This window comes from Capsicum annuum, unplaced genomic scaffold (assembly GCF_002878395.1).
Source record: "Capsicum annuum cultivar UCD-10X-F1 unplaced genomic scaffold, UCD10Xv1.1 ctg3537, whole genome shotgun sequence".
Taxonomy (NCBI): Eukaryota; Viridiplantae; Streptophyta; class Magnoliopsida; order Solanales; family Solanaceae; genus Capsicum; species Capsicum annuum.
Genome location: NW_025842280.1, coordinates 187,452 through 202,981, shown reverse-complemented (window position 1 = coordinate 202,981; position 15,530 = coordinate 187,452). Strand labels below are relative to the sequence as shown.

The following is a 15,530-nucleotide window of genomic DNA, read 5'->3' as shown; positions in this document are numbered from 1 at the left end:
CAACTTTTTTGATGTGTAATAAATGCTCGACTGCTCGCATCTGTCCTTTTGAATATTTAGGGTTTTTAATAGACCTTATTTAGGATCGATATAAACCATGTGTTAAATAAAGAATAAAATAAATAGACCGGACACATAATATATGCAATACTTTAAAAAGATCGATAATAGACTAAGAGTGCAGTCGATAAATCTGGCATTAATCAGACAACTGAAGGGTTGTCAAAATATATACACTGCCATGACTTACAAAAGCACAAATTCATGCAAGACTAACTACGATTTATTTTTCTTACAAGTGGTTCTTTCGTGCCCGGGTCTCTTGCACAGTGAACACTTGTTCCTTCTCTTTGACTTGAAAGTCTCGTCCACGCCTTTAACACATTTTATTTTCTTCCTTTCGAGCTTGGTGACCACGAGAGGTGGAATAATTTTCACGTCTAGCAATTCTTGTGGCACGCGCCATTTGGACTCCAAAGGGACAACATTAATTGATTTCGAATACACAAGGAGGTACTCTTCCACTTTATACAGAGGCAAAGAGTAATCATAGACTCTCAAGCCATAATCTTCACCATGCTTCGATCGCAAATCAGCCATCGCATGAACGCATGGTATTTTGACCAGGTCAAACTTCCTGCAAGAACACGACCTTTCCAGTAGGTCAACTTTGGCCGTACAGCCACTTCCAAAAACAGTGTATTGCCTGTCATCCCCGCTTATGTTCTCCATATAGAAGGATTCGCCCTCACTCATATTGTCTCTTAAGATCTTTTCGGCGGCCAAAACAAATTTATTATCCTTACATTTAAGGCCGTAGGCATGCCTCTCTCTGAATATTTCATCAAACCTCTTGGCAATCGAATTGAATATGGATGCCACGGGGTACTCCCTTTAGTCAATCAACATAGCATTCACCAACTCGGCAATATTTGAGGTCATCACGTCAAACCTATTGTCAGGGAAATATGCCCTGCTCTATTTCTCAAAACCAACCTCATGCTCGAGGAAAAAGGTTGCCTCGAAACAGTAGTTGTTGAATTCCACAAAATGGTCACTAAACTCCTCGGGAGAGTATGTCTTTGCCATATTATAGAATAGATAGAGGTGTTCTCCGCAGTGATGATTTACCAGGAGATTTTCACCTAGGTGCCTCATGCAGTACCCATGATGAGCATGGTTATACGCCTTCGTGATGCCATTGGTGATTCTTTTGTGCCTATCGGAGATAAAGCATAAATTTGATCCATCGACCACAATAGACTTCATCTTCTCAAAGAAGAACATCCAAGATGCATCGTTCTCCTTGTCAATGACGCAAAAGGCAATGGGATAAATATGGTTCTCCATATCCTGTGCAACCGCACTTTACAGCACGCCCTCGTACTTGCCGTATAAATGAGTGTCGTCGCTGCAATAACCTTCTTCATGTGGGCAAATCCCCTAATGTAAGGTCCTAACGATAAAAAGTAGTATATAAACCTACAATCGACCTTGTTCACCATGATGGAATAGGTAGTGCCAACATTAACAGCGTCAATAATGTACGAAAAAGCGGGCAAGCAGGAATACCCGTGCTCCGCTGTCCCTCAAACTATTTCCTTGGCAATCACACCCCCCGCCAACATTTCCAATAGCTTGGTCTACTTTTTAAGTTCTTGAAAATGATCTTCCGAGTCTCGCTAGTGTCCGGATCCTTTTCTTCGCTATATATGTTCATACATAGTGATGCAATGACTTTAGATATGATTTTTCTATGGCAGCGGGTGGCGTATTCGACGCCACAACTGTGATCAATGACATATTTATAGATGACGAATCTGTCTGTGTATTCATACTTCTTCGCTCGTAACATCCACCTGCAGCTAGGACAAATACATTTCACCTTGAGAAATTTACTGCAGCTCTTCAACATAGCATAATCAAAAGAATTTCTCACAACTGCTACGTTCAGCAACAATTTTAGCTCTTTTTTATTGCTAAATATTTGATTTACCTGAAAAGTAGTTCCATCAGAGAAGGTGTGGTTGGTTTGTGCTCCCAATTTGCACTCTTCTCTCCCTTCTTCAGAGAGGATTGGATCTTTCAATTCCATTGAATCATCTTCCAAATCCATTGGATGAGTATCAAAACTCTCATCTTCAAATAAATCATATTCGTCAATTGTCGGTTGTGGTGGCAGTATTATCAAAGACCCCGGAACGATATTTATTCTCAATAATGGCCTAGATCCATCAGCAACGACATCTAACTTGTATAACGACACATGACGATCATTATTTATGAATGTGGGATGTATTTTACCCCGCCCATTCATTACATAGCTAATCATAATGTTCTTTGGCTCGCATTTTAATTCTCCGCTCTCAATTACACTTCGAACCATGTCGTCGTACGATCCCTTGTGATGCAGCGAGATGGGCACTGTCTCCTTTATAGCTGATTTCCACCTCCAACAGTTGGAACCCTCCTCCCACGCACCCATATAATTACCATCCATGACAACTACCTTTGCTACTACCATAATAGACCACACAAATCGATAATAGAATAAATTTTAAGTCTATAGATGGTCGATGATTGGTCGATCACTGGTATGAATATGTTAGTACAACGATGCGAATCGACTGATTTTTTGATATAATTGTTGCCCAGCTAGCTCTGGGATGGAAAAATGTATGTCTAGGACTTCTAAACTACTGAAATATATCTAATGACGAGGTATTGAGCAGATTTGGAAAGCTTTTTGAGCTAGTAGAAATGGTGAAAATTATTTATTTTGGACTTTTTTTTTCAAAAAGGATGGAACAACAATGGAGGCAATGATGAAGAATGGATATTTTCAGTTGTGATAAACAATTTTTCATCGAAAAAGTGGCCGAAAAAATGATCGGAATCAAAAATTATTGGTGAAAAGGGGAGCTTCTATTGGTGCCTTCTTGGACAATTTTCTAAATTAAAATTAGAAATATGAAAAAATGGTTGAAATATAAAAAAAGGTGAAAAATATTAAATATTAAATGGATGAGGTAGGGGACTAAAGTGTAAAGTTTAAAACTCGTGTGGTAGGTTTGTATGTAAGAATGGATGATGTCATAAATGTTGGGTTTGAAATCGAGAGGGCGTCATGCAGAAGCTTAAAGTTTGCAAACCAACGGTGATAATTTAGATGACAAATAAAAACATATATTAAAAAGACATATTATTAATATGATTCGGTCAAACGACCTACATAATAAGAACAATATTAAAAAGGAATAAAATCTATGAAAAAACATAAACCTATGGAAGAAATCTCCCCCTAAACTAGACTCTTTTAACGACTACATTGTGGATGTTATTGTGTTATTGTATGAGAAGGGGACTCTTCTATTTATAGATGTTCAAAACCTTTCTTCCAAGAAAGAGGTTAGCCAAATATGGAAAAGAATTATATTTTTTTTCTTTAAGGAAAAGTAAAAGTAATTATGGTAACTTATATTTTCCTTCTAAGAAAAAATAAAACTTAAATATGGTAAGAAAATTAGGGCAAAAACCCTAACAAATCTCCCCTTTTTGGCTTGATTTTTTTTACTTGATCCGTCTTCTCTTCATATCATGTGCATGAACTTCGTTCTTGATATAATCTTCATAACTGTTGCTTGCCATGGTTAAAAATAAGGTTTAAAATATCATGGTTAAAAATTGGTTTAAAAGTAATATTTTATTTTCATTTTTAAAGATGCAGCAGCAGGCTTGTTGAAAATATGGTTGAAACTTGTTCTCCACATGTAGTTCGACAAAAATCTTCATTATCGCCCAAATTGTTGCAACTTGATTTTGAAACCGCTTTGAACCTATTTAATCCTGTCTCACCACACCATTGGACCATTGAACCGTAAGCTCTGATACCATTTGTTGTGTTCGAAATCGAGAGGGAGTCATGCGGAAGCTTAAAGTTTGCAAACCAACGGTGATAATTCAGATGACAAATAAAAACATATATTAAAAAGACATATTATTAATATGATTCGGTCAAACGACCTACATATTAAGAACAATATTAAAATAAAATAAAACCTATGAAAAAGCATAAATCTATTGGAGAAATCTCCCCCTAAACTAGATTCTTTTAACGACTACATTGTGGATGTTATTGTGTTATTGTATGAGAAGGGGGTTCTTCTATTTATAGATGTCCAAAACCTTTCCTCCAAGAAAGAGGTTAGCCAAATATGGAAAAGAATTGTATTTTTTTCTTTCAGAAAAAGTAAAAGTAATTATGGTAACTTTTATTTTCCTTCTAAGAAAAAATAAAACTTAAATATGGTAAGAAAATCAGAGTAAAAACCCTAACAATAAATGTGTCTAAACACCTAATTTTCCAAGACTTGTGACTAAATGTAAAAATAAGTTTTTCAAAGTGTCTAAATATCGAACTATCCCTAGTTAGTTAGCTGAGAGAGATTAGTTAGTTATGATATTTTCTCTTGATTGGATAGATATTTTCAGACGAAATGACAGGCTAAATACACTTGTCATCTTAGCTTAGGACTTTTGTATAGCCTACTATACTTAAAAGGAAATTAGAATTGTTTCCATTTCTCCAATTCATCCTCTCAATTGCTTTCTATGTTTTCTCTCAAATATCAGCTATGGATGCTGATTGTTTCCAGGATTCTCTCGAGAATTTGTATGTGTACAGTTTAATAGAAGCACTTGTTATCCAGCTAACAAAAAGAGGGAGAAAATAAAAGTTACGCTAGCGCATATGAAAAAAAAAGAATCGTAAAATATTGTTGTTGTGGCCCTTCCATCGATATTTTTACAGTGTGTATTTTATTTTTTTCTAAAGAAGATACTATAAGACTCATTATAACTATACATATATAAAAACCAAACAGTAGGACTTTATGGAATTGAAATTCTAATGGGCTGAAAAAATAATTCAGAAACGCAATTTTTAATCTCAGAATTTTGAATTCCATGGCATCTCCATGATGGTAAACGGTCTGTCCCGCTCTTGCAATATTTATTGCACATCCAATGAATGTGTTGGAGAATAACGAATTATCCCATTGAGTTGTATTGATCAGTTTCCATGTCTCCTTTATCATACTATTGATGTGTTCTCTTGCTTCTTCTTCAGAAACACCCTTATGTTTGTTCATGAAACATTGAATTGACTTGGGAACATCACCTCTTTCCATTTCATACTGAAATAAGAACAATTACATTTAAATGCCCGTAAAAAAATGGAATTGGTTGCTCCAATAAAGTAAGGTAAACAATTTGCTCTCATCTATAATACAGAAATTTCAGAACTGATAGAATAATTGTGACAAATATTTTGAGACAGAGGGAGTACAAGTTATAAGGATTAAAAACATAGCGATGATGTCCCTAAATCATCGGCAAGACGAATAATCGTAGCTGACCAACGAATTATGTCAGGATAGTTGCCTACGGTTCTAATGCCTCTTTGGTAATTGGATTTGTGACACAGAAGAATGCATTGAGTAATATCACTGCAATTCCAACTGAAATCCATGCATTATCCATGTATTCTTCCAGACTTGGCGTATATTTGTTGCAGTACCATCTTGCTTCTCTTACGAAAGCTTTGCACATGTCTACCCACTAGTTAATAACATGTATGCATGTATCAAATATATGTGTATAGAGAGAGAAGTGAAAAGAGAAAAATATACTCCTTTACTTTACGATTGAAGTGAATATACCCCAAAAAATTGGTGCATATATGTCATCTAACAAATGGTAAATATACACCATTTGTTAGACACCGCGGTATATGAGCATCATTTTTACAATGAAGAATGTGTTCGCTCTAAAACCCAACATTGAGGAGTACATTTGCCTCTCTTTCTATATAGAAATTAGAGATGAAAACAGGGAAATTGATAAAACGTAAAAAGAAGAGTTTTTACTGCGTTTTTAAGGTAGGGTATGATGTTGATCCCTTGCTCTTTGAGAACATCGTATGCAATATCTGTGATATGGTTGTAGAGTGCAAGATAACATACTTTCATTTAATCTGGAAGTTGATCTATTGTTTTTACCTACATCCTGAAAATAGCCACACAGTATATTTTATTTAAGAATCAAATGAAGAAAAAGAATAAATAGGTATCAAAATTTAATGTGGCGATGTTCAAATTTTGAATAACAAATTAAAGAGTTTTTCTTTGATTAATAGTTAAATGTTTTTGAATTATTAACTATTATGATGGCTTATAGTACTTTTTTACGTTGTGAGATTGTTAATAAAGAGTGAATTTAGTAGTACTAATTTTTAGAGAATTGAAAATCCACGGATTAAAAGTTAGTATTTTTTTTTTAAAAAAAAAAAAAGTACTTAGAGTTCATAGCGCGTAACTATAATTTTTCTTTACTAAACATAAAGCTTTTAATTTGGTAAAGGCTCAAGTAACAGACCTTTCAACAGCATGAGTGAAGAGTTCCAACTCATCAAGTATGCCATAGACATCATAAATATCATCTATTAAAGTAACAAAATCAATCACTTTTGCCAACATTTTTCGAGTGTAGCTGTGTTGAGGCTCAAATATTGTCCCCACTGACCATAAGAAAGCTTAAACAATTCTATCCCTTACAAATGGCAATTTTTCTGCCAGGCATGAGCTCTTCCACCTCCTTAATTACATGAAAAAAATGTTGGACATGCATTTAATTTGAAGAAACGGTTGCAAAAGTAAAACATTATATGTCCAAATGGAATCATACTCTAATTATTGGGTACTAATTCGCTAACTCTCACATAATATAAGTAGTAATTTTGTTTGTTTCAATTTGGTTGTCCTGTTTTGATGTGACACAGAATTTAAGAAAGTAAGGAATACTTGAAATCTTGAGAGCTAATACTATAAAGATATTGAATATGTACCAAAAATGTCTTTTAATTTTGTGGTATTAAACATGTCAATGGAAGTATAAATTTATACATATCTCACCTTGGTAGATCTCTTAAATCTTGTTGGTATGTTGCTTGAACAATGTTGAAGTCCAACTTAGCAAGCTCATGCGAAAGAGGATTAGCATTTGGCATTTTCTCATAAATGTTTAGATACTGTCAAGGTCCGAACTAGGGCCTGGCCATGACGGACATCCCGAACCATGAAGGCCCGAACATCCTACTCTATCTGGTAGTCATGCACAACATTCATATAATAAGAGAATATGCGGAAATACGATCTGATACGGAAACATGATCATTAACTCTGAGTTTCAAGACATGAGAATGAAAGTTACAATTCAAAACATCTGAATAAGATCTGACCCAGTCTGCAAAATCTCTACTATATCTCAAAACCATTCTGAAAACTGGACAAGGACCCGAGTAGACGAAACCAACGGAATGACATAATCTGAAATAACAGGTCATCTGGAACAAAGAAGGCTCACCACTGATCCGATCACTTCTCTATGGAATACTCTACTGATTAGCCGGACCCTTGGACTGAGCCTCCGAACCTGGGAAGTAGGGTGCCAATACAGATGTACTGGTACGTAGAGCAGATCCAAAATACTAGTTTATATTCAACATATTTAAGAGCAATTTAAAACAGTTCATAAACATATACTTACAAGTAAACGTTTCAAGGAGATTGACTTTTAAAAATAAATAGAAGAATTAGTTTCATATATTGTATGAGTTTCAATTTTTAAATTTTTTAGCACTGAACGAATGGCGAATGCATTATATATTAAAGTTATGAATATAGAGTTACTGCATCTACTGGTTTTTCTTATATATTTATTTTTATATTAGAAGTATTAGTTTAAACATTTTATGGCGCTTCATCTCTGATTTTCACTTGACACAAGAGCCACGCTAACTTAATAAAAAGGAAAAATTCGTTGCTTCTAGAATGTCGATTACTAAGATGCATATTTCTAACTGCGTTAGAATTATCGGATGACTTTTTCGTGCCCTTTTATTTGATTTCAAGATAACTTCTTCGTACAAGTTACAAGTAAATATTTCAAATAAATTACATCGTATAATCAATAAATAAAAAATTACTATCATTACGTGTGACATATATAAAGAATTTTCTCATTATCATGACCAATGACTTGACTTTTTGTGGTGATTATATTTTCCAAAAATTTTGGTGTTCAAAGGGAGAAAATGTCAAACAACACATGGGGAAATAAATGGTTTGTAATAATTAATTGACAAATAACATAAATCTCGATAGTTTTTTATATTTTGCGTAATTATTAAAAATTTCAATTTTGAATTTGTTGAAATACATAATTAGCTTCTAATACATCCAACGAAGATACATTGTTTCCTTTGTAAAGATACATAAGTAGATCCTGATATTTTTTTTCTTCAATTTTGAGTCTTTCTAGATACATAATACATCAGATGAAGATTACATTTTTCCTTTGTAAAGATACATAATTAACTTTCGATATTTTTTTTTTCTATTTTGAGTTCATCGAGATATATAATTAACTCCCGATAGTAAAAAATCTCATGGGCATTTTCGAAAGACTCTGTAAAATCATCTGAACTCTGTGACACTCTTCATTTTACTTCTACGCTAGGTGGTATACCCTAAAAATCTAAAATTCCATGGGATATATGGAATCCGCCATTGACTCGGCGGGGAAGCCCCCAATCCAAGTGTGCCGCAAGGGTTGGAGTCTCTGACTTTGCTACGCCACACGGCTGTCGTCAGCGTAAAAATAATATACTCGGATCGGCAAATCACGGTTTTAGGCTAAGAGTTACTTAAACTCAAACCTTCTTCGGGTAACCACCTAACCCTCTTTAAGCCCAGTTTTAACTTTTTAAAACATGCATTCTCTGAAAATATATTTTGAAAACATACTCTATTATGGCATACGTACTTATGGTATCGTCATACCATTAACTTGCAAGTCACATCTCTGAGCCATTATTAGTATATTACAATCTTTGTATTTTAAAACATAAATTCGGGACCACCATATCAATAAATCATTTCAAAGAACTCTTTCTCTAAAACTCATGTAAACACATGTATGCAACTCTCTTTGTCAAATTTTCAATGATGCAAGGTGGTCATGTCAAAGCTCTTAATCTCATGCAAATCTTTCTCTTTTAACAAAATATAATTACTTCAAGAAACTCTCTCTCTTAAATCTCTAAATCATGCTCAAAATAATATGGCATTTGAGTAAACTATTTTCAAGTCATAAATCATGCATTTCAAATCCTTCACCTTAAGATCATAAACTTAAAGTCATCACAAGAGAGGGATTTCATAAGTTGTGCTCTCAAACAATTTCAAACTAAATTTTTGATACATATACATATACGTGTAAATCAATTTAAGGGATAAAGGCCTAAAGACCAAATCAATAATACAATTAAACATTCATAATGCGAAATAAAATCATGTATTTCAAAATCCCTTTCTAAATTTATGCATGATAACCTTAAAATCATGTTCTAGTGTTTACAAGCCCATGTAGTTTTTAGGATAAACCCCACATACCTCAATTTAGGAATTTGATGAATGATTCTTGAAGCCTACGATTTGGGGATTCCAAATCTTCAATCAATCTTGAAAACCCACGGTTAAATCTTGAGTTATTTGGGTTTTTAGTTTGAAACCCTAGAGAGTGTTCTTGAGTAATTTGGATGATTGTGAATGTATTTTGGTGTCTTTGGGATTAAATTCCGTGTTTAGGCTGATAAGGGGTGGAAAATACCCAATATACCCTTAATGAGGCGGAATAAAAATATAACTAGGAGCCCGATTTCATGGGCCACCGCGACGCGCCACAATCATGGTGGCTCACTGGAAATTGACTAGTGAGATTCTTAAGGTCACCGCGACGCGGAGCCATCACGTTGTCCTAATGGTTGGGACCTGAAACTTCAGCGCGATGCACAACGATCGCTCTATGCTACTGGAATTTGACAATTTCTAAACAGGCCCCCTCCGCGATGCGCCAAGCACCAAAATGATAGTGTTTTACGACTAGAACTTAAATTAGCCATAACTTTTTGCCCGAGTATCAGATTTGGGTGAATCTTATATCAACAGAAAGCTCATTCAATTTCCGACATGATAAAAATTCAAAATTAGGGAAATTATATATGGTCTAAAATTTACTCACTTTGGAATTCAAATTGAGACTAAGTTTCTTTAACACAATTCTAGTCATTTAACTCTAAGAGCAAGTTACCACGAGCTAACTCACAAATGATTTTTGTGGGGTGTTATAGCGAGGACTCAACTTACCTCTCTTTTCGAAATTTGGTATGGCCCTATATAGCGAGGAGTCAACTTACCTCTCTTTTCGAAATGCATGACTCTCTTCATAGGAGAAACTTTGAGAAGCACCCAATCACCAACCTCAAACTCTAAGTATCTTCTCCTAACATTGGCGTAGGACTTCTATCAACTCTGGGTTGTCTTAAGTCATTCTCTAATAATTTTCATGTCCTCCATTGCCTGATGAACAAGATCAGGCCCAAACAATTGAGTCTCACCCACTTCATACCACCGTATTGGCAACCTACATCTTCTTCCATACAATACCTTAAAAAGAGCCATCTTAATACTGGCATGGTAACTGTTATTATATGCGAACTCTATCAATGGTAAGTGATCAACCCAAGCCCCCTTAAAGTCAATTATGTAGGCCCTTAACATATCCTCAAGAGTCTAAATAGTGCACTCAGGTTGCGTATTAGTCTGAGGGTGGAATGCATTACTTAGGTTCACTTGGGTACCTAAACCCCTCTGAAAATACCTCCAAAAATACGAAGATAATTGCGTACCTCAGTCAGATATAATGGATACAGGTGCTCCATGCAAACAGACTATCTCCTCAATGTACATCTTGGCATAGTCATCTTCCGAATAGTTAGTTCTAACGGGAAAAAAGTGGGTTGACTTGGTCAGTCGATCAACAATCACCCAAATTGAATCATACTGGCTTCCGAACCTCGGAAGTCCCATGATGAAGTCCATATTGATCATCTCTTATTTCTACAAAGGCAAGTCTATCTCTTAGGAAGTACCACCTAGCCTCATATGCTCTACTTTTACTTGTTGACAATTCAAACACTTGGCAATAAAATTAGCCACATCACGCTTCATATTATTCCACCAGTAAATAGCTTTCAAATTATGATACATCTTAGTAGAGCCTGGGTGAAGAACATACCTCGAAGTGTGAGCTTCATCAAGGATCCTCTTTCGTAACCCGTCTACATCTGGCACACATAGTCTGCCCTAATATCTCAAAACTCCATCACCACCAATTTCAAAAGACATTACCTTCTATTGACCCACATCTTTCTTGATCTGCATCAAGATGAGATCTTCAACCTGCTTCTCTTTAACTTCAGCACAAAGGGAAGATTTAGCTACCTCATGAACAACCACTCCCCCATCTTTGAAATCCAAGAGTCACACTTCTAGATTTGTAAGTCGGTGAATATCCTACACCATCTCCCTTTTTCCCTTTTCAACATGCAAAAGAATACCCATAGATAACCTACTGAGGGCGTCGGAATGGTAGTGCGGGCTCATGTCATGATCCTATAAAAGTTCTAACCAACGTCGTTGCCTGAGGTTTAATTCTTTCTATGATAAAACATACTACAAACTCTTGTGGTCAGTAAATATATCAACATGTACCCCATAAAGATAATGCCTCCATATTTTGAGTGCAAACACCACAACTTCTAACTCCAAGTCATGGGTGGGCTAATTTCGCTCATGCACTTTTAACTGCCTAGATGCATAAGACACCACTTTACCATGCTATATAAGTACACACCCAAGTCTCACACAGGACGCATCACAGTACACAATAAACCCTTTTGTACCTTCCGAAAGATTCAAAATAGGAGTATTTGTCAACTTATCTTTTAACTTCTTAAAACTATTCTCACAGGAGTCAGACCACACGAACTTTACCTTTTTCTGAGTCAACTTAGTAAGTGGTACAGCTATGGAAGAAAAACTCTCTACAAATCTTCTGTAATACCCTGTCAAACCCAAGAAGCTCTGAATATCGATTGGAGTCGTGGGTCTAGGCTATTTTATCACTGCCTTAATCTTCTGAGGATCAACCTTAATCCCATCACTTGACACGATATGCCCCAAGAAAGCAATAGCATTAATCCAGAATTTGCACTTGGAAAATTTAGCATACAACTTATAATCTTCGAGAGTCTGAAGGATGATTCGGAGGTGATTGGCATGGTCCTCCTCACTCTTGGAATAAATTAGAATATCATCAATAAAAACTATAACAAACAAATCTAGAAACTGGCGAAATACCCTATTCATAAGGTCCATGAAAGCCGTAGGGGAATTAGTCAACCCAAAGTATATGACTAAGAATTCATAATGATCGTATCGGGTTCGAAAAGCTATTTTAGGAATATTTGAATCTCTAACCTTCAATTGATGGTATCCCAAATGAAGGTCTATTTTTTAAAATAATTAGCACCCTGAAGCTGGTAAAAAAGATCATCAATTCTAGGAAGAGGATATTTATTTTTAACAATGACCTTATTCAGCTGACGATAATCTATACACATACGCAGGGAACCATCTTTCTTTTGCATGAAGAGTACAGGTGCACCCCAGGGAAAACACTAGGATATATAAAACCTTCATCTAGAAAATCTTCTAGTTTCCCTTTCAACTCTTTTGATTCTACAAGAGCCATTTTATATGGCGGAATAGAGATGATACCTCCCTATCAAGTGGTATTCCTAGGAGATCATCTGGAAAAACTTCTGGGAACTCATTCACCACAGGGATGAATTGAAGAGAAGGGCTTTCGGTATTCGAATCTTTAACCCAAATAAGATGATACAAACAGCCCTCAGAAATGAGTTTACGGGATCTGAGACAAGAGATGAACTTCCTTCTAGGTGCTAAAGAATGTTCCTCTCATTCTATTATTGGTTCATTCAGGAAAGAGGAAGTAACCTTTCAGGTTCTACAATTTAGTATGGCAAAATACGAATGAAGCCAATCCATCCCCAAGACAGCATCAAAATCAACCATGTCTAAGTCTACAAGGTCTGTCCTAGTATTTCACCTACAAACAGTCACCATAAAATTTTTATACACCCTCCTAGCCACAACAGAGTCTCCCACTGGAGTGGAAACAGAAAAAGATTTGGCAATTATATCAGGCTTAAACCTAAAACCAACAGCCACATAAGGAGTCACATAAGACAGGGTAGACCCAGGATCAAGTAGCACATAAACATCACGGGAAAAGATTTGCAACGTACCAGTGACTACATTCGGTGAGGCCTCTACCTCTTGGCGATTGGTCAAGGCGTACAACCGGTTGCGTCCATTTCTGGCAGCTGAAGTGGCACCCTTCTGAGATGGTGGTGGTGTAGAAGAATTAGCCTGTGACTTGGCTCCACCAATATTACCCTTTATTTATGGACATTCTCTCTGGATATGTCCTAGCTGATCGCACGAATAACACACCATAGAACCAAACTGACATCTCCTTGGATGATTCCTCCTATATTTCTCACAGCGCGGGTATGTCTGAGAGACCTGAGCTACACTTCTTTGAGACTGTGAACCCTGCATCCTCGGCCCCTTCCTATACTGAAAATCCTAAGTGCGCTGTTCGGCTGGGGGTCTAGTCACTGGGGCACTGGCTGCAAACTGCACATTATCCCAATTCTTCTTCTTCTGCCATTTGTTACACCAATTCTCACTTGCTGCTGACTGTAGCTCTGGTCTGCTATTTTGGCTCTCTTTACTATCTATCCTTCTCCCTAGATTTAGAGATTTTCTTCTTTTTTTACTCAACTTGCTGCATGTGGACTGATAGCTTGGCAAAACCCATGTCCCGATTCAACATTGCTCTCTGACATTCACGCACTAAGTCATCTGAAAGGCCAGATGTAAATTTCCTCATTCGGGATCTCATGTTACTAGTCATTTCTGGAGCATAATGGACTAGTTGGTTGAACCTCAGAGTGTACTCATGGACACTCATCTTACACTACTTTATATTCATAAACTCTTCAGCTTTGGCCTCTCTCAGCTCGAGAGGAAAGAGTTGATCAAGGAAGGCTTCTACGAACTCGACCCAAACTGTGGGCTCAGCATGCTCACTCTTTGAATATTCCCACTCATTATACCATTGGTTCGGTATATCCTTGAGCTGGTAAGCCGCTAACTCAACCTCCTCTACCTCATCTATATGCATCACCTTAAAGATCTTCTCCATCTCGTCCATAAAGTCTTGTGGATCCTCTTCTACCTTGGTACCAGTAAACTTTGGCGGGTTCATCCTCATGAACTGGCCCACTCTTGTAGCCTCAGAAATTGTAGATGCAGACCCGATATCTTTCGATTGTTGAGTCTGTGTAGCTACTAAATAGGAAAGCGTGTAAATAGACTGTCTGAATTCTACATTAGATACCTCTCTCGCGTGAGGTTGAGTACGTTAGTCCCCGTTCGGGGAGCTCTGGGTGCCCTAAGTGGGCTGGTCTGAGAAGGTGGGACTCACGGAGTAGCATCAATCTCTGGAGCCTGATTAATAGTACGACGGGGAGGCATGATTGTTTTTCTGAAACACAAGAGACCATCGATTAAGGGAAAACTCAGACTCTGAAGCACGAACTAAACCACAAAGAAGAGAAATATTCCTAAACTCCTAGTAGCCTCCTGCTTATAAGTATGGCGCGCTACACACCCATAAATAAGATTTTACCTGACGCGATTTCGCAGACACCCTGGGACCATTAACCGTTCTCTGATACCAAGTTTGTCACAACCCGAACTAGGGCTTGGCCATGACAAACATCTCGAACCATAAAGACCCGAACATCCTACTCTATCTGGTAGTCATGTACAACATTCATATAATAAGAGAATATGAGGAAATACAATCTGAAATGGAAACTTGGTCATTAACTCTGAGTTTCAAGACATGAGAATGAAAGTTACAATTCAAAACATCTGAATAAGATCTAACCCAATCTACAAAATCTCTACTACATCTCAAAACTATTCTGAAAACTAGGACAAGGACCCCAGTAGACCAAACCAATGGAATAACATAATCTGAAATAACAGACCTTCTGGAACATAGAAGGCTCACCATTGATTCGATCACTTCTCTCTGGAATACTCTACAGATTAGCTGAACCCTTAGACTGAGCCTCCGAACCTAGAAGGTACAGGGTCAATACAGATATACTGGTACACAGAGCAGATCCAAAATACTAGTTTATATTCAACATATATGAGAGAAATTTAAAATAGTTCATAAATATATAAGATAGTAAGAAATCTCATGGATATTTTTTAAAGACACTGTAAAATCATCTGAACTCTGTGACACTCTTCATTTTACTTCTGCGCTAGGTGTATACCCTAAAAATCTAAAATTCTATGGGATATATGGAATCCACCATTGACTCGGCGGGGAAGCCCCCAACCCAAGTGCGCCACAAATGTTGGAGACTCTGACTCTGCTACGCCCTACGACCATTGCCA

General features: G+C 36.7%; 1 protein-coding gene and 1 pseudogene across 1 annotated transcript; both read right to left on the bottom strand.

Moving 5' to 3' along the window:
* Positions 1 to 276: 276 nt before the first annotated feature.
* On the bottom strand, positions 277 to 1,350 carry LOC124891436. Its single transcript, XM_047403176.1, has 2 exons — positions 1,166 to 1,350; positions 277 to 892 (listed from the first exon to the last, which is right to left on the bottom strand). Exons 1-2 carry the CDS (start codon positions 1,348 to 1,350, stop codon positions 277 to 279), a joined length of 801 nt encoding a protein of 266 aa, XP_047259132.1.
* A 3,540-nt stretch (positions 1,351 to 4,890) lies between these two features.
* LOC107862030 overlaps positions 4,891 to 15,530 on the bottom strand; it is a 38,969-nt pseudogene continuing 28,329 nt past the window's right edge.

Bases quoted from the DNA above. Each gene is read 5' to 3' on its own strand.
- LOC124891436 (XM_047403176.1), bottom strand. From the start codon at position 1,350: ATGGAGAACCATATTTATCCCATTGCCTTTTGCGTCATTGACAAGGAG. The intron at 893-1,165 runs GTACTGCATGAG...GATTGACTAAAG, and splicing joins TATAACCATGCTCATCATGG to GGAGTACCCCGTGGCATCCA.